The following is a 19,727-nucleotide window of genomic DNA, read 5'->3' as shown; positions in this document are numbered from 1 at the left end:
TAACTACTACGCCACATTCACTCTCATCATACAATTCATTCTGGCTATTTTGCACGATCTCATTCATGAAAAGTGGTGGGATTAGCTCAGGGGCCGGATTCCCTCCTGGAAACTAACCAGGGGGCCGCAGGACAGTGGTGGGCGGGGCCTAGCTGCGAAAGTGGGCGGGGCAACATCTTCAACTTGACTTTGTACAATAGGCTACATTCCAGCTAGTCACAACAGAATTTGAGGAGGGAATGGCCAAGCGCAATGAGGGCTGCGGCTTGGGAAGGGTGTGTAGCTAGGGGAGCGTCCTGAGGGCCAGATAGGAGGGAGACAGGGGCCACATTTGGCCACCAGGTCTGAGGTTCCCCCATTCCTGTTTTAGAAATGAACCAGCTGAAGGAATTCAGAAGGTGAGCCTGTGGAGAGCAGGTGAGCCGTAGGGGACATGAATCGAAGATTCTCCAAGGGACAAAGTTTTATGGTCTGGGCAAAGCTTCCAGAACAGGAGGATGTAAAGGAGAGGAAGGCATACAAAAGGGGTGGTTGTTTTGCACTCTGCACATGTTCAGAAAACCCTCTCTCATCACATTCCCTTAAAAGTTCTTTTCCTAAAAAAAAAAAAGTAATTTGCACATGCTCAGAATCCCTTGGGTATTTTTAAAAGCGCCTTTCTCTCACGTGGATCGGGGGGAATGCTCTGTGTGTGCTCAGAGGCACAAAGTCCAAAGTGGTGTTGTTTAGTTGTTTGGTCATGTCCGACTCTTCGTGACCCCCTGGACCAGAGCACGCCAGGCACTTCTGTCTTCCACTGCCTCCCGCAGTTTGGTCAAACTCATGCTGGTAGCTTCGAGAACACTGTCCCACCATCTCGTCCTCTGTCGTCCCCTTCTCCTTGTGTCCTCCATCTTTCCTAACATCAGGGTCTTTTCCAGGGAGTCTTCTCTTCTCATGAGGCGGCCTCAGCTTCACGATCTGTCCTTCCAGTGAGCACTCAGGGCCGATTTCCTTCAGAATGGAGAGGTTTGATCTTCTTGCAGTTCATGGGACTCTCAAGAGTCTCCTCCAGCACCAGAATTCAAAAGCATCAATTCTTCGGCGATCAGCCTTCTTTATGGTCCAGCTCTCACTTCAATACATCACTACTGGAAAAACCATAGCTTTAACTATATGGGCCTTTGTCAGCAAGGTGATGTCTCTGCTTTTTAGGATGCTGTCTAGGTTTGTCATTGCTTTTCTCCCAAGAAGCAGGTGTCTTTTAATTTTGTGACTGCTGTCGCCATCTGCAGTGATCATGGAGCCCAAGAAAGTAAAATCTCTCACTGCCTCCATCTCTTCCCCTTCTATTTGCCAGGAGGTGATGGGCCCAGTGGCCAAGATCTTCTTTTTTTGATGTTGAGCTTCAGACCATATTTTGCGCTCTCCTCTTTCACCCTCAATAAAACGTTCTTTAATTCCTCCTCACTTTCTGCCATCAAGGTTGTGTCATCTGCATCTCTGAGGTTGTTGATATTTCTTCTGGCAATCTTAATTCCGGCTAGGGATTCATCCGGCCCAGCCTTTCGCATGATGAATTCTGCATATAAGTTAAATAAGCAGGGAGACAATATACAGCCTTGTCCTACTCCTTTCCCAATTTTGAACCAATCAGTTGTTCCATATCCAGTTCTAACTGTAGCTTCTTGTCCCAGAGGAAGGCAGACAAATGGGGTGAGCAGTTTTGATTGTTTTGCACTCTGCACATGTTCAGAAAACCCTCTCTCACCACATTCCCTTAAAAGTTCTTTTCCTTAAAAAAAGCAATTTGCACATGCTCAGAATCCCTTGAACCTTGGATATTTTTAAAAGCACCTTTCTCCCACGCGGGGCGGGGGGAACGCTCTGTGCGTGCTCAGAGGCACAAAGCCCAAAGTGATAAAGTGCTTTTTTGGAAACCAAGAGGACAACAACCCTGAAGGGACTTGTCCTGACCTCTAGGTGGCATTTTGGGAGAAATCATCTGCTCACAGACATCACCATGAACAGCTGCTAGGAGAGAGCAGAGCCCAAAAGAGGTGAGGCGGGGAAGGCAGGGCGCTCTGACATCGATCGCTCCGGAGACGCGCAGTTCGGCGCTCTGCTGAGTTGGTCTGCCGGATCAGCTGCTTTGAGAAAGTGCGAAAGCAGTTTCGCATCCCTGGAGAGGTACCGAGTCCGGATTCCTCTCCGCAAAAATGCCATGATCAGAACGCAGAAGCCTAAAAAGAGAGAGAGAGAGAGAGAAACCAGGTTGGCTGAGCACGCGGAGCGTTCACACGTTCACTTGCTTCCCGCTGATGCGCGTGGCGACTCTGACACGCGGGGTGCACGTGTGCACGGCTTCCTTCGGCAAAGCATTGTGTTCGCGGGGGGTGGGGGTTGCTTACTGACGTCTGCAGTCGTAGAGGGGTGTGAGCACGTACACGTGTTGGACGCGGAAGCTTTCCGGACGTAGTATCCATGCCAGAAAATCGGAGGAGATGATAGGATCATAGAATTGCAGTGTTAGAAGGGACCTTGAGGATCATTTATAGTCCAACCTCCTGCAATACAGGAATACGTCAGCCGCACGAGCTTCACCGCTTAATTATTTTTTAAAAAAACTCAACCACAAAAGTGTAGGCGCTGCTGCACCAAAAGGTAGATTTCTTGCAAATGTGAAACAGGTTGCACCTGTCAGAGTATCAGTTCCTGCAGCTGAAGATGCTCAGAAAGCAGGACCCAGGCCAGAATGAGCAGCCTTACAAAACGTATTTTAATGTGTTGGGCAGCAGACAGAAGGCCAAGAACATCTGCATCGTGGCCATTTCTGGCGGTTGGAGGATGGATGGCAGCTAACAGATTAGGTTGAATCCTGACAAGACAGAAGTACTGTTTTGGGGGGACAGGAGGCGGGCAGGTATGGAGGACTCCCTGGTCCTGCATGGGCGAACTGTGCCCCTGAAGGACCAGGTGCGCAGCCTGGGAGTCATTTTGGACTCATAGCTGTCTATGGAGGCGCAGGTCAATTCTGTGTCCAGGGCAGCTGTTTACCAGCTCCATCTGCTATGCAGGCTGAGACCCTCCCTGCCCGCGGACTGTCTCGCCAGAGTGGTGCATGCTCTGGTTATCTCTTGCTTGGACTACTGCAACATGCTCTACGTGGGGCTACCTTTGAAGGTGACCCAGAAACTACAACTAATCCAGAATGCAGCAGCTAGACTGGTGACTGGGAGTGGCCGCTGAGACCATATAACACCGGTCCTGAAAGACCTACATTGGCTCCCAGTACATTTCCAAATACATTTCAAGGTGTCGGTGCTGACCCTTAAATCCCTAAACGGCCTTGGCCCAGTATACCTGAAGGAGCGTCTCCACCCCCATTGTTCAACCTGGACGCTGAGGTCCAGCGCCGAGGGCCTTCTGGCGGTTCCCTCACTGCGAGAAGCCAAGTTACAGGGAACCAGGCAGAAGGCCTTCTCGGTAGTGGCACCTGCCCTGTGGAACACCCTCCCACCAGATGTCAAAGAGAAAAACAACTACCAGACTTTTAGAAGACATCTGAAGGCAGCCCTGTTTAGGGAAGCTTTTAATGTTTAACAGACCATTGTATTTTAATACTTTGTTGGAAGACACCCAGATGGGCGGGGTATAAATTATTATTATTATTATTATTATTATTATTATTATTACCAGCTGCCCACACCAAGCCTCTGAAGAGGCAACCATCTACCAACTTGCTAGGGTGCTTGTTCCGTCCTGAGGAGAGTGTGTGATGTGATACAGTTTTCATAACTGCCTATAACTAAGCATAGAAGCGTAGTAATCGTACCACTCTATTCTGCCTTGGTCAGACCACACCTGGAATACTGTGTCCACTTCTGGGCACCACAATTTAAGAAGGATGTTGACAAGCTGGAATGTGTGCAGAGGAGGGCAACCAAGATGATCAAGGGTCTAGAAGCCAAGCCTTATGAGGAATGGTTGAAGGAGCTGGGTATGTTTAGCCTGGAAAAAGGGAGATATGATAGCCATCTTCAAATGTCTAAACCAGGGGTCAGCAACCTTTTTCAGCCTGTCCACCGTCCCTCAGACCATGTGGTGGGCCGGACTATATTTTGGAAAAATAATAATGAATGAATTCCTATGCCCCACAAATAACCCAGATATACATTTTTTTTTTAAAGCGCACATTCTACTCATGTAAAAACACCAGGCAGGCCCCACAAATAACCCAGAGATGCTTTTTAAATAAAAGGACACATTCTACTCATGTAAAAACACGCTGGTTCCTGGACCATCCACAGGCCGGATTGAGAAGGCAATTTGGCCACCGGGCCTTAGGTTGCCTACCCCGATCTAAACGGCTTTCACATGGAGGATGGATCAAGTTTGCTTTCTCCTGCTCTGTAGGGTAGGACACGAACCAATAGATTGCAGTTACAAGAAGGGATATTCCGACTAAACTTCAGGAAGAACTTTCTGAGGGCAAGAGCTGTTCGACAGTGGAATGGTCCCCCTCAGGAGGTTGTGGACTCTCCTTCCTTGCAAGTTTTTAAACAGAGGTTGGATGGCCATCTGTCATGGACGCTTTAGCTGAGGTTCCTGCATTGTGGGGGTTGGACTAGATGACCCATGGTCCTCTTCCAACTCTATAATTCTGCGATTCTATTATTCTTTATATTCCACAATTTTTTCTGCCTGTACATCATGGGTAGGCAAACTAAGGCCTGGGGGCTGGATCCGGCCCAATTGCCTTCTAAATCTGGCCCGGGAATCAGTGTGTTTTTACCTGAGTAGAATGTGCCCCTTTATTTAAAATGCATCTCTGGGTTACTTGTGGGGCCTGCCTGGTGTTTTACATGAGTAGAATTTGTACTTTTATTTAAAATGCATCTCTGGGTTATTTGTGGGGCATAGAATCCATTCATTCTTCCCCCCCAAAATATATATATATATAGTCCAGCCCCCCACAAGGTCTGAGGGACAGTGGACTGGCCCCCTACTGAAAAATTTTGCTGAAAAAGTACAGGCTTGGAGTTGGCCCTGTCGGTGGAAAGTCCATTGCACAAGAGCTGTGTCTTTGAGTGCTTAACTTGGCCCCTTTCAGCTTCAGGGACCCGGCTGCCACCCCCTAACTTTCTCCCTCTCGTGCAGCGATGCCCGAGGGCCCGACTGTGAAGAGGTTCCAGCTTCAGTGTTGCCCATTTGTGGGGCAGGCCGTGACCAAAGTAGGGGGAAGCACGAAGCAGATGAACCCGGATGATCTGAAGGGGCTGGTGCTGCGGGACACTCAGGTGAGTCTCGCACCCATTTGGCTCCCCCAAATACCTTGTGTACAGTGGTACCTCTGGATGCGAACGGGATCCGTTCCGGAGGCCGTTTGCAACCTGAAAGGAACGCAACCTGGGTCGCCGCGGAGCGTAACCTGAAAACGCTCAACCTGAAGCACAACCTAAAGCACTTCCGGCGGGAAGGTGAACGGCGTTTCCGTGCGCTGCTCTGGTTCGCCAGAGTCGGCCAGGACTGGACCTAATGGTCAGGGGTCCCTTTACATCACTCAAAGCATCATCTTGAGCTTGGCCTAATTAAAACTTAATACAGTACATTTCTAAATTTCAGAGGATTTAGAAACACCCAATACAAATTTCAAAGCAGCTTATCTTTAGTAGCTGTTGACGTGCCCAACAGCTTAAAAACACATTGGGTGTGCCAACCTAGTTTTAATGCTCCAAGCATTAACTAAATTCTAGCACCCACTTGATTCCAGAAATTTAGGTCAAGTCTAGTGCCCACCAACTTACAGCATTATTATTATTTTTTTCCCTTTCTTTTTTAAAAAATATGGTAATTTTTATTAAGAATTTCAACATAACAAACGCCAGCTCCCTCGGCCTGAAAGCGAGATGAGCGCCACAATCCCATAGTCGCCTTTGACTGGTCTTAACCGTCCAGGGGTCCTTTACCTCACCTTTTTTTACTTAAATTGATCCATAAAATGAAAGCAATAATCAATGTACTGTACTATAAAATAAATAAGGCATTATCGTAGATGATAAAAATTATCATCCACACAGTCAGAAATGAACCGAAAAAGCCTCGGAAACAAAAACACAAAATAAATAGCGAAAACAAAAGCGCCAAACTTAATCTGTTCCAGAAGTCCGTTTGACTTCCAAAACGTTTGAAAACCAAGGCGCAGCTTCTGAAATTTTACATCTCTATGATGAATACGGTGTGAAACAGAAAACGATGCCTTCTGATATCCCCGATTTTTTTCAGGTCCATGGGAAGAATTTGTTCCTGGCTTTTGATGGAGTTCAGGAAGCAGCACCCAGCAGCGAGGGCTCGTCTACAGAACCTTCCAAACCCGGGTCAAGCAGCCAGGGGATGGGCCATGGCAGAGGCAGTCCCATTCTCCAGAGTTGGGAAGGAGGCAAGGCCGTCTCTGGGGGTCCGTGGCGCCCCCTGCAGGAGGAGCATGAAGCTGATCTGCCATCATTTATGGACGACGCTGCTGGACCCCCTTGGAAATGGCTACGCTTCCACTTTTGGCTGTATGGGAGCGTCCGTGCCAATGAGTTTGCAAGGGCCAACAAGGCTAATAAAAGAGGGGACTGGAAAGATCCGGTTCCCAGGTACAAATTTGATAATTACTATGCTGTGCAGAGGGACGCGGGTGGCGCTGTGGGTTAAAGCACAGAGCCTAGGACTTGCTGATCAGAAGGTTGGCAGTTCGAATCCCTACGAAGGGGTGAGCTCCCGTTGCTCAGTCCCTGCTCCTGCCAACCTAGCAGTTCGAAAGCATGTCAAAGTGCAAGTAGATAAATAGGTACCGCTCTAGCGGGAAGGTAAACGGCATTTCCGTGCACTGCTCTGGTTCGCCAGAAGCGGCTTAGTCATGCTGGCCACATGACCCGGAAGCTGTATGCCAGCTCCCTTGGCCAATAAAGCGAGATGAGCGCTGCAACCCCAGAATCGGCCACGACTGGACCTAATGGTCAGGGGTCCCTTTACCTTTACCTTTACGCTGTGCAGATGCCACAAAAAAATAGGCCCAGGTAGCTTCCTGTTTGCACAGAGTTGTGAGCAAAAACTGTCATAAGTCCTAATGCAAGTGTTAGCCTACAGTGACATAGATTTCAAGCACTGGCAAATAGACCAAGGCAGCAGCTTACACTTTTTCTAAACCAGAGGTGCAGAACCTTCGGCTCACAGGCTAATATTTTTGCAAAAACACGTCCACCCACCCACCAGCTGATTGGCTGGGTCAGGGCCAGATTTAGGGTTGTGCAGGCGGTTCCCCGTACCAGGCATCAAGCTAAGTGGGCAAACAACAACAACAACAAAACAACAACAACATTTATATGAGTACCTACTGAGAAGATCCACAAAAATGTAACTTTACCAAAAAGAATTATTGTGTAAATAGGAAATATTTAGGTATGGGGGCACAAAATTTCCTCCTTGCTCAGGGTGCCATATTACCAAAATCCGCCCCGTCTGGCTTGGACTTCTAATTTAAGCAAGCAGGTGGGCTAGAGGACAGAGGAGTCTGTGCAGTGTGTCCTCTCTTCTGTTGCAGGAGAATCCTCTCTCCCGTGCAGCTGCTTCAAAGAGCGCTTTTGTGGAGCTCTTTAAGAGTCTCTGGGTTCTGTTTTGAGCCTCTGCAGGCTCTTTGAAGCAGTCTCCCCACCTCTTTCAAACATTGGCTGGGCGGGGTGGAGTTGAGGGGAGGATGCTTCAGTCTGCAATTTTGCAAAGCCCTTTTCTAAACATCACTGAGCAATGCTAAAAGGAAGGGTACATTGCTTCAAAGAGTGCTTTTGCAAAGGGGTTTCAGACAGGTCCCCTTTGATGCAGACAGCAGAGCAGGGGGAATTGTCTTTAAACCCCTTTGCAAACAGTAGAGGGATTACCAACAGCCCAATGTCTGCCTGATGCTTGGAGACGCTGCACGTGGGATTTGGAAAGATGAGTAGAGCCACCCACCTGTCAATCACCTGACACTATTTGATTGACATACAGGTGGTCCCTACTTCTCAGATTTGGCCGGATCACAATAAGACTCTGGATCATAGAGACCAAAATGTTTCCCCACCCCTGTTCTAAGACAATAAGATATTCTTTGTTGAACTTTCAGGCTGGTTCTGCATTTTGATGGAGGGGGCTTTCTCGTCTTTTATAACTGCCGGATCCATAGCTGTTCTTCTCCTACCGCTGAGCCGGCTACTGACATCCTGAGCTTGGAGTTTGATCAGGAACGTGCTTTGGGGGCCCTGTGCAAAGCTGTACCTGTGTGCCACACCCTTCTGGACCAAAGATATTTCTCAGGGCTTGGTATGTATCGGGTTGTGCAGTATCTCTTTAGTTTTCTTCCCAGTACAGTGGTACCTTGGTTCTCAAACGTAATCCATTCCGGAAGTCCGTTCCAAAACCAAAGCATTCTGAAACCAAGGCGTGCTTTCCCATAGAAAGTAAGGCAAAATGGATTAATCCATTCCAGACTGTTAAAAACAACCCCTAAAACAATTTGACATGAATTTTACTATCTAAGGAGACCACTGATCCATAAAATGAAAGCAATAAAAAAATGTACAGTGGTACCTGGGGTTACAGATGCTTCACATTATAGATGCTTCAGGTTACAGACTCCGCTAACCCAGAAATAGTACCTCGGGTTAAGAACTTTGCTTCAGGATGAGAACAGAAATCGCGTGGCAGCAGCGGGAGGCCCCATTAGCTGAAGTGGTACCTCAGGTTAAGAACAGTTTCAGGTTAAGAATGGTGGTGAAGTTCCTGTGTGAGATGGAGGCAGTTGGAGGATGGATGGCGGCTAATGGATTGAGGTAGAATCCTGACAAGACAGAAGTACTGTTTGGGGGGGGGCAAGGAGGCGGGTGGGTGTGATGGACTCCCTGGTCCTGAATGGGGTAACTGTGCCCCTGAAGGACCAGGTGTGCAGCCTGGGAGTCATTTTGGACACAGGTCAATTCTGTGTCCAGGGCAGCTGTTTACCAGCTCCATCTGGTACGCAGGCTGAGACCCTAACTGCCCACAGACTGTCTCGCCAGAGTGGTGCATGCTCTGGTTATCTCCCACTTGGACTACTGCAATGCACTTTATGTGGGGCTACCTTTGAAGGCGACCTGGAAACTACAACTAATCCAGAATACGGAGCCAGACAGACTGGTGACTGGGAGTGGCTGCTGAGACCATATAACACCAGTCTTGAAAGATCTACATTGGCTCCCAGTACATTTCCGAACACAATTCAAAGTGTTGGTGCTGACCTTAAAAGCCCTAAATGACCTTGGCCCAGTATACCTGAAGGAGTGTCTTTTTTTTTGTATCTCTTTGCCTACTATACCCAGTAAAAAGGCTTCTGGTTTTTTTTAACAAAAGTGTTTTTAAACATTTTATTTCACTCATTATACAGTGTCCCTCAGGTTAAGAACTTACAGGTGAAACTCGGAAAATTAGAATATTGTGGAAAAGTTCATTTATTTCAGTAATTCAACTTAAAAGGTGAAACTTATATATGAGATAGACTCATGACATGCAAAGCGAGATATGTCAAGCCTTTGTTTGTTATAATTGTGATGATCATGGCGTACAGCTGTTGAAAACCCCAAATTAACAATCTCAGAAAATTAGAATATTCAATGAAATCAGTAAAACAAGGACTGCAAATAGAGCAATATTGGACTTCTGAGAAGTAGAAGCATGCATATGTACTCAGTACTTGGTTTGGGTCGCTTTTGCATCAGTTACTGCCTCAATGCAGCGTGGCATGGATGCTATCAGCCTGTGGCACAGCTGAGATGTTATGCAAGACCAGGATGCTTCAATAGCAGCCTTCAGCTCTTCTGCATTGCTCGGTCTCATGTCTTTCATCTTTCTCTTGGCAATGCCCCATAGATTCTCTATGGCGTTCAGGTCAGGCAAGTTTGCTGGCCAATCAAGCACAGTAATCCCATGGGCACTGAACCAGGTTTTGGTACTTTTGGCAGTGTGGGCAGGTGCCAAAGTCCTGCTGGAAAATGAAGTCAGCATCCCCATAAAGCTCATCTGCAGAAGGAAGTGTGAAGTGCTCCAAAATCTCCTGGTAGGCGGCTGTGTTGACCCTGGACTTAATGAAGCACAATGGGCCAACACCAGCTGATGACATGGCTCCCCAAATCTCTTTTCTGATGAGAGCAGCTTCTGCATTTCATTTGAAAACCAAGGACCCAGAGTCTGGAGGAAGAATGGGGAGGCACACAATGCCAGATGCTTGAAGTCCAGTGTGAAGTTTCCACAGTCTGTGTTGATTTGGGGAGCCATGTAATCAGCTGGTGTTGGTCCACTGTGCTTCACTGAATTACTGAAATAAATGAACTTTTCCACGATATTCTAATTTTCCGAGTTTCACCTATAATTCATTCTGGATGTCCGTTCTTAACCTGAAACTGTTCTTAACCTGAGGTACCACTTTAGCTAATGAGGCCTCCCGCTGCTGCTGCTGCTGCTGCGCGATTTCTGTTCTCATCCTGAATCAAAGTTCTTAACCCAAGGTACTATTTCTGGGTTAGCGGAGTCTGTAACCTGAAGTGTCTGTAACCCGAGGTACCACTGTATATCATTTCCCAGAAAACCTTTACCTCTTTACAAGTCCACCATATATGGTAAAAGATACCTTCCTTTTCTTTACATTTCCAACACTCACTAGATCTTGTCCTATACATTTTAGCAAGTTTTGATGTTGTTAAATACCCTGTTTTAAACATTTCATCCCAGGGAATATCATTAAGAACGAGGCCCTGTACCTAGCGAAGATCCATCCACTCTCCCTCGGATCCCTCCTGCCACTCCCGGAACTCAGGTCCCTACTTGACCATGCTGTTCGCTTCACCTCGGAGTGGTTCATCAACAAGCAGCAGAGAGGGAGGCAACATTGGCAGATCTACCAGAAAGAGAGATGCCCTGAAGGGCACCAGGTGAGGAAAGAAGCCTTTGGTCCCCCAGATGGACTGAGAAGACTTACCTGGTGGTGTCCCCAGTGCCAGCCTCAAGTTGGTCAGGAAGAGGATGAGGACCTTTCTACTCGCGGCAGTTGAAGGGTTAAGCCTCTCTGCCCCCTGGTTGGATTGTGCTAGGATGCTAAAATTTGAAGAGAGAACAGTGCAGGGTGGGCGGGCACATGCCCATGATTGCTATGGAGAAGCCACCCAAACCATAACCATTTTCACCCTGGTTTTAATACTGACGAGTACTTACCAAGCGGCTAGTCCTCATCGTATTGTGGCATTCATGTCCCCAGTCCTCGCTTGGGTGATGGTGGGTTGTTGTTGTTGTTTGAAATGTGGCCTTGGGCCACGTTAAGCGTGAGCCGGACCACAGTTAAATGAAAGATGTTGGGCTAACAAAAACGGAGACAGCTGTTGAACTTTGAGTTTCTCAGTCTGAAAGACAGATTTTTTTCAGTTAGTATAGCAGCCAAGGCTGTTGCAATAGACAGCAGAAGTTTAGCATTCTGCCTCTTTGGAGAATGAGAGCCCCATATAAATGTTGAGAAGTTCCTGGTTTCTGTATTAAAGTTTTATTCGTTCCTCGACAGAAATGTGTCTCGGGCGTGTTTCTTCCAAGGGTCTGGGGGCTGTGGCAAAGGCTCTGTGTTGAAAGAGTTTCACTGCAAGTGAGCAGACTGCAATTCTCAGACTCGTTTGAGGGGAAGCTATGGCCTTTCAAGTGGCATTTATTATTATTATTATTATTATTATTATTATTATTATTATTTATTCCCCACCACTCTGGCTGGCATTGAAAACCTCCTGATACAGGGCTGCCTTCAGATGCCTTCTAAAAGTTGTGCAATTATCTCCTTGACATATTATTATTTTTTAATAATAATAATAATGATAATGATAATAATATGCCCTGATGTGAGTTCACAGTGCAGAGACAACCTTATTCCTCATCCTCAATCAGCAGACCAAACGAAACCCTAGGAGAAGGGAGACATTTCGTGTGGGTGGGCATGTAGAAACAGAGAATTGTAGAGTTGGAAGGGACCCCAAGGATCATCTAGTCCAACCCCCTGCAATGCACATATATGTGGCTAACCATTTGTGGGATGCTCTCCCCAAGGAAATTTGCCTGGCGCCTTCATTATACACCTTTAAGCGCCAGGGCGGGCGGGGGGGGGAGAGGTTCCTCTTTAACCAGGCCTTTGGTTGACTGACATTCAATGCCCTTTTAAAATGTATCTGAAGAAGTGTGCATGCACACGAAAGCTCATACCAAGAACTAACTTAGTTGGTCTTTAAGGTGCTACTGGCAGAAAAAAAAATTTTTTTGTTTTGACTATGGCAGACCAACACGGCTACCTATCTGTAACTTTTAAAATGTGTCAGGGATGGGGGAATAATTGGGTGGTTCTTGTTTTTATTTGGATTGTGCATTTGGCATTTCTATATTGCAATTTTATCCCGTGAGCCGCCCTGAGACCTGCGGGTTTGGCGGGGGGCTACAGATTTAATAAATAATAATATAGTGGACGCTCAGGTTGCGAACTTGATCCGTGTGGGATGCATGTTCACAACCCACAGCGTCCGCAACCTGCAGCGCCGCATCTGCAAACGCGCAGGTTGTGATTCGGCGCTTCTGCGCATGAACAAAGCGCAATTTAGTGGTCCTGCGCATGCGCGAGCGCCGAACCCCGGAAGTAACCCACTCCGGTACTTTTGGGTTTGGCGCAGTGTGCAACCCAAAACACGCAACCTGAAGCATCTGTAACCGAGGTATGACAATAATAATAATACACATTTGCACCTCGCTCTCTCACTCACAAATACCCCAAAATGGATTAAAAAGTGGGGAGGAGAAAGAAACATGGTTAGAAATCCGGTGTAACAGAAGAAGGAAGACCTCATGATGTATGGAGCAGAACTTGTTGCCCAGGGAAAGGTCGAATGGTTTGAAGAATTGGGATTTTGTGATTGTATCAGAATGCAAGGAAATGCTGAAGGCTTGAGCTACCTGGAAAAAAACCAAGGGCTTGGGTTTGTCGAACTTTGTTCTTAAAAGAAGAATGTGGGTGGTTGGGTTTGTGTGTGCAAGAGAGCTCAAGATGTCCTGTTCAGCCTAGGCAGAGCAGGGAGGAGATTCTTCGGTTGCAACGAGATCTACCTAGGACTTTGCAAAGCCAAGAATGGATGACACAGACCATTTAAGAGAGCTTAAGAGAGTTTTGTAGTTTATAAGCAGTCTACACACCCTGTACATCTGCAAAACGATTGATACTGATACATTGGAAGGACAAAAAGATTATCTCTTTTGATTGATGGATAGATGACATGGGAATTCTTGCAACCGATGAACAGATTGCTTTTGGAGGAAGATTACGCATGGACAAATTTAATGAACGTATTTATTGAAACCATCGTGAGTTTCATCAATGTCTATTTGAGGGAAACAATAAGTTCATCCATCTACATATATGTTACATAATTCTGTAATCTTAATTATATTTTGTTGTCATATAGAATCATAGAAACATAGAATGGTAAAGCTGGAAGGGACCCCAGTCTGGTCTATCCCTCTGCGATGCAGGAATCTCATCTAAATCATCCATGACAGATCATATCATTGTTGTTTTTCCCAGTTGTTTTTATTAAAGATTTTCCTGGGTTACAGAAGTACATACATCGCCTCTACTTTCATATCAGTCCTTTCTACAGGTCAGTTATATTCGATATGAGACTTCAGTACCAGCCAGATGGGTGGGGTATAATTAATATATTGTTGTTGTTGTTGTTGTTGTTGAACAGATCGTACAGTTCTTGTTGTTTTCCTCTACCTTTTAAAATGTCTTTATTCATTCTATTTATTTATTTTTTAGCTCGCGGTTAGATTCTTAATGAAATAAATCAATAAATGGGTTCTGCCAAATCGTGCATCATCAGGAAGTCTTCCAAAATTTGCTTGTGCTTCTCTTTCGCTACCCAAAAGTTCGCTTTGCAAGCTGTGGCATGCACTTGCTCTGCCCCACACCACAGGCGGGTGTGGCTGGCACTGTCCACCTGCTCACCTATGCAAAGAACAGGGAGGGTTGTTTGAAGCTGAACAGGTGTAGTAACAAACCACCTGCGCAAAGCTAAAAAGCTGTGCTTACTGTTCCATCTAGCTTGGCCTCTGGTGCCAACTGCCGCTGGCATGCCGCCCTCGGAAAGTTGCTCAGGAAGGAACGGGGTCATAGCTGTCAGCTTACAGATTTGAAAATAAAGGACCAGCAGCCTCGAAAATAAGGGATCAGCAGCCAAAATAAGGGATTTTGCTTGACTTATACATAAATCCGGCACTCATGGAGCCATGCTGCTTTTGCTGCGACTGACTGTGTTTTGCAGGGGGTTGGACTAGATGATCCTAAGGGTCTACAACTCCGACCAAACAAGAGTGGCAGACAAAACTGATGAACGACGTCGAGATGGCAAAGCGTACAGGCAGAATTAGAAACCAGGAAGAGGACCTCTTTAATAAAGAATGGGGAAAGTTTATAATTTATTTGGAAAGCTATTGCAAAGAGTTACATACCTTGGTAGGATTGACAGAAAACTTGTAGTAAAAATTTGAACTATGGATAGACAAATGATTTATAAAAATAGAGTTATGAAGGGGATGCAGAGGGGGAAATCACTACATTAAGATGCTGCACTGGTTGGAGGGGATGCTAAGCAGCAGTCGGGGCTGCCGTCGTCTTGGAGCGAGGAGTTCCATCGGCCCTTCCCCGCCCAAGAGAGAGGGAGGGAGGGAGACTCTCGCCCATGCCGCCCACGAGCCCAGCATGAGGCAGCGGCCGCTGAAGCACCGCCCTTCTGCATGCAAGTCTCGCAAGAGAGGGGCTGCCTGCCTGCCTGCCCACCGCCACCCGTCTCCTCACGACGCGCCCCTGACCTGAGGAGGGAAAGGGAGAGACGGAGACGAGGCAGCTCGTGCGAATGCTCTCTCTCGCAGCGGAGGACCCCAATCCGCTGCTTCCCTCCTGAGCTGGGCGAGCATGAAACCCGGGAAATTTAAGGGACATCATCAATAAGGGACAGGAGTGGGACATGGCGCTGGGACAGTGGCGTAGCGTGGGGGGTGCAGGGGGTGCCGGCCGCACCGGGCGCAACATCTGGGGTTAGAGCAAATCCACGGGTTAGGGGGCGCAAATCCACGGGTTAGGGGGCGCAAATCCACGGGTTAGGGGGCCCAAATTACTTGCCTTGCCCCGGGTGCTGACAACCCACGCTACGCCACTGCGCTGGGATAAGGGAGTTTCCCGCCAAATAAGGGATGGCTGACAGCTATGAACGGGGTTGATAATCCTTCCCCACTCCAGACCTACAGCACCCTGAGCCCCTTTCCAATGTGGCCGGGGTTAAAATCTAAGGGAGAATTCTGCTGGTGGAATTGGTCAGATGAGTTCCTCTGCAAGATAAGGGGAGGGGGAAGAGAAGCATAACTACGACAACAACTATTTGACTTTTAGAAGACATCTGAAAGCAGCCCTGTTTAGGGAAGTTTTTTAATGTTTGATCTTTTATCATGTTTTTAATATGTTGGGAGCTGCCCAGAGTGGCTGGGGAGAGCGTCCCGGGGTCTGTTACCTTTACCTTATAAAGATCCCACTGTCTCTGCTGTGCCTCATTTCCAAAAGGTAACAAAGACTTCAGCTGAGCACCTGGAACCTCTAGAACACTGGTGGTGAAGCTATGGCAAGCTTGTCAGAGTGAGCACTCAGAGCCCTCTCTGTTGGCACACACACCACTGTCAAACGCCCCCTAGAGTTCTGCCCGGACACTGAGGTCCAGTGTGGAGGGCCTTCTGACGGTTCCCTTGCTGCAAGAAGCCAAGTTACAGGGAACCAGGCAAAGGGCCTTCTCTGTGGTGGCACCCGCCCTGTGGAACGCCCTCCCATCAGATGTCAAAGAGAACAACAACTACCAGACTTTTAGAAGACATCTGAAGGCAGCCCTGCTTAGGGAAGCTTTTAATGTTTAATAGACTATTGTATTTTAATATTCTGTTGGAAGCCACCCAGAGTGGCTGGGGAAACCCAGCCAGATGGGCGGAGTATAAATAATAAATTATTATTATTATTATATAGAGTCTCCGACGCAGCTTTGAGTTGGTATCGCTTCCTTGATTGTGCTCTGCCCGCAGTGGTGTTTGGTTGAGATGCGGGCCCGCCAATCAGGTGTTTCGTTTGTGCGTCGCTCCTTGAAAAGGTCAACAACTTTGGTCAATCCTCCCAAAGAACGCTCAACAACTCTATGATAAATAAGTGGGTTTTGGGTTGCAGTTTGGGCATTCGATCTCAAAAAGGTTTGCCACCACTGCCCTAGAATCTTGCACCACTTGGGAGACTGAGGTGGTATGCAACATTATGTTCACTTCTGGACAGCTCTTCCTTTAGCTGGAGCTGACCCTCTCAGGTGGGCACCATTACCATTCTAAGAGAACGAAGGAGAAGTTCTCGGTGAGCTCTGGCACCTTCTGGAAAAATATCACTGCTCCTAAGAACACAACCTGTGTTTAGTTCTTGGTTGTAATGCGCCCTGCGGGGCAGATGCTTATCACTAAACACCTGTAAAATGTCAAAAGCAGGAACAATTTTGTTCGCGCTCTGGTCAGTGGCGTAGCGTGGGTTGTCAGCACCTGGGGCAAGGCAAGTAATTTGCGCCCCCTAACCCGTGGATTTGCGCCCCCTAACCTGTGGATTTGCGCCCCCTAACCCTAACCCCCAGATGTTGCGCCTGATGCGGCCGGCCCCCCCTGCACCCCCCACGCTACGCCACTGGCCAGGGTTCTAGTTTTTCTCTGTCTTGAGGGCATATTCCCTGTTGTTTTAAAAAGAAAAATCCCCAAATGGTGGTCTTGAGACTCCAATCTTTAAAAAAAGAAGAGAAAGGTTTTCGAAAGATGCTTGCATAATCTTTTTATCTGCAAGAGGAGGTCAGCAAGTTTGAAATTTAGGAAACTCCCTGGAACTGAACAACTTGTTCTGTGCTCTCTCTGGAGCCTGAAGTTGCACTTAACTTTTTGTCAGAGCAGACTAATTGAAGTTAGCAGCCACGGTTATCTTAGGGCCATTAATATCAACAGGAACACTATGAGTAAAAGTTAGTTGCAGCAACCCAATATGCTCTTGTCGTAGAACAGAACTTTAACTCGACTCCGCAGAGTTGTAGCTTCAGTTCTTAACAATCCTGTTGTGTAGACTATTTTTTTCTTTTATATTAATAATAATATCACCACCACCCATCTGTTAAATACGAAGAGGCCAGGCTGCTTTGTGGGCAGAAAACTCGCAACCTACTTTGGCGATTAGAAGAGGTAAATTAAAGTAACTCTGTTGAAACCAGGGTGTTGCGAGCTTGCAAGCGTCTATCTACGGTGCAAAAAAAATGTGACCCAGCAGGTCCAGTAGGAAGTAAATAAGAAAATGTGTGTCTAAAGTGCAGGACTCTCGGGCAGAGGGACCCTTTCCCCATTATCTGCTGGCTAAGAGGGGATTGAGCATAGCCAACTGTTCCTGCAGTGCTGGCCAGTGTTAATCCTCCAGGAAGAACCATAGCAACCTCCCCTTAAATGGAAAATGGGTTACAACTCCCATCAACCCCAGCCAGAGTGGCTACTGTTGTTGGCATCCGAGAGACAATGGAGTATGCTGCTGGGGGTGAAGTGAAACTGTTGCATTAGCTGCACTGATGTGACCTCCCCGATGCACAAGCCTGGGCAATGTGCTTGAGGTCCTGGGCTGCCAAGACAACAAGACTCCTTTCTCTCAGCCAGCGATCACCTGCTCAATCACCTGGCCCTGGAACGGAAGATTTGAGTCTGGGCAATAGTTGGCCATGATGGCCAGGTCCAAAAATGGTTTTGTTAAGAACCGGTTTAATAAAGGTGACTGGGAAGACTCATAGAGGAAGCATTCTACCCCACAAAGTCCATTGCCCAGCCTTGCCTGTCTTGTCTTTATGAGCCAGGATGGGCAAGGATCAAGGAGACAGGCAGTCGGTTTCACTTGTCCAAGCAGCCTGTCCACATCCTCGGAGGTAACAGGTTGGAATTGCTTCCATGCAACTCGACCAGACAGGACTCTAGCACTCTCCCACTCCGGCCCAGCTCCCATGGTGTAGTATAGCTCTTTCCGAATCTGAGTGACTTTATCTGCAAAAAAAACCCCTTGCAAAACCATTGCAGGAGATCTTGGGGTCCTCCCCAGATCCCTATGGCAAAGGTGGTTCTCTTAAGACTATGAACCATCTAGTACCAGGAAGAATGGACAAAATTTAATGACTACTTAGTTAAATAGGTTAAGTTAAATTAATTAGAAAAAGCTTGCAAATACCGGATAGGCTCAGGATTTAAATATGTAATGTGATGAATTAATATGTTTAATGCTGAATTGGAAAGAAAGAAAGATGTTAAGTGATTAAGTTAATTTTATAAGAATATCGATTTGGAAAACCATTATAATGAGATACACTGAAATTTAACTGGGGGATACGAGGAAGTCACTTAACAATGTTAATTAGATTAGTTTTAATAAGGATATGATTTATGTTTGTTTGTCTATTCGTCTGTGTGTGTTTTTTGTGAAAAAACCAATAAAAAATTTTTTGGGGAAAAAGAAAGACCATGAACCATCTAAAAGAGTCTCCTGGTACTGTTTTCTTCAGATGCAATAGAGCTGACAAAGAAGGTCCTTTTCACCATCACTGTCACCGTTCGGCAGGCTCCATGTTGAGCTCTAACCTGTGTTCAGTCTGCTTCAGAGTGATTTTTTCACCACCAGCACTCTAGCTGTCTCAGCAATTGTTTCATCACCCTCAGCTCTGGGGAAAATCAGGGGGCCATCCGGGCTCAATGCAAACAGGGAGGGCGCTTTGGAACCAGACAGCTGATAGCCCTGGTTAGCTCCGCATTACAGTGGGCCACTAATATCTGTGTACTGGATGAAGCAAAGATCACCAGTGTTGAAGCAATGATTCTTCAACATCAACTTCGTTGGACTGGTCATTTTGGAAAACATGATGGTGGTCAACAAAAGAGGTTTAAAGACTGTCTCAAGGCAAATAAAAAAAAAAGTAGTATAAACACTGACAACTGGGAAACACTGGCCTGTGAGAGCTCCAGTTGGAGAACAGCCTTTACCAGAGGTGTCATGGGCTTTGAAGACACTCAAACTCAGGACGCAAGGGAGAAACGTGCCAGGAGGAAGGCACGCTTGGCAAATCCAGACCGTGATCAACTCCCACCCCGGAACCAATGTCCCCACTGTGGAAGGACGTGTGGATCCATAATTGGCCTCCACAGTCACTTACAGACTCACTGTTAAAACCGTGTTTATGGAAGACAATCTTACTCAGCTACAAGGGATCGCTAAACAAGAAGACGACAGTGGGCCACCAGGAAATTTGCTGCAAGGCCATCAGGATAAGAGCCAACTCCTAGGAGCCTCCAATCAAATATTTGAAGGGGACATCCCCTAGGGTTGCCATATTTCAAAAAGTAAAATTCCTGACACCTGCTAAAAACCCCCACCAAGATTGTTAAGTTTTTTGGGGTAAACAAACGCGAATTGCTGAGCTTTTTTTTCAGAATCCTAACCCGAAAATAGTGATTTGGAACTGCTTTTCCCATTGCGTTGCCATACATCCAAACTTTCCTGACGTTTTTACACCCCAAAACCAGAACATGTCTGGAACTTCATTTTA

General features: G+C 46.9%; 1 protein-coding gene across 3 annotated transcripts; it reads left to right on the top strand.

Moving 5' to 3' along the window:
* The first annotated feature begins 2,091 nt into the window (after positions 1-2,091).
* On the top strand, positions 2,092-11,584 carry NEIL2 (nei like DNA glycosylase 2). Of its 3 annotated transcripts, none has more exons than XM_083605496.1 (5): positions 2,092-2,169; positions 5,140-5,279; positions 6,265-6,620; positions 8,126-8,322; positions 10,762-11,584. In XM_083605496.1, exons 2-5 carry the CDS (start codon positions 5,142-5,144, stop codon positions 11,079-11,081), a joined length of 1,011 nt encoding a protein of 336 aa, XP_083461622.1. In that variant the 5' UTR covers positions 2,092-2,169; positions 5,140-5,141; the 3' UTR covers positions 11,082-11,584. The 3 variants fall into 3 exon arrangements, with proteins under 3 accessions (XP_083461622.1, XP_083461623.1, XP_083461624.1); XM_083605497.1 differs by having other exon boundaries at positions 2,114-2,253; XM_083605498.1 differs by having other exon boundaries at positions 2,152-2,169; positions 5,093-5,279.
* The last annotated feature ends 8,143 nt before the right edge of the window (positions 11,585-19,727 follow it).

The sequence above is a fragment of the Podarcis filfolensis genome, assembly GCF_964270895.1.
Source record: "Podarcis filfolensis genome assembly, chromosome: 3".
Classification (NCBI taxonomy): Eukaryota; Metazoa; Chordata; class Lepidosauria; order Squamata; family Lacertidae; genus Podarcis; species Podarcis filfolensis.
This window is presented reverse-complemented; position numbering and strand designations above follow the sequence as displayed.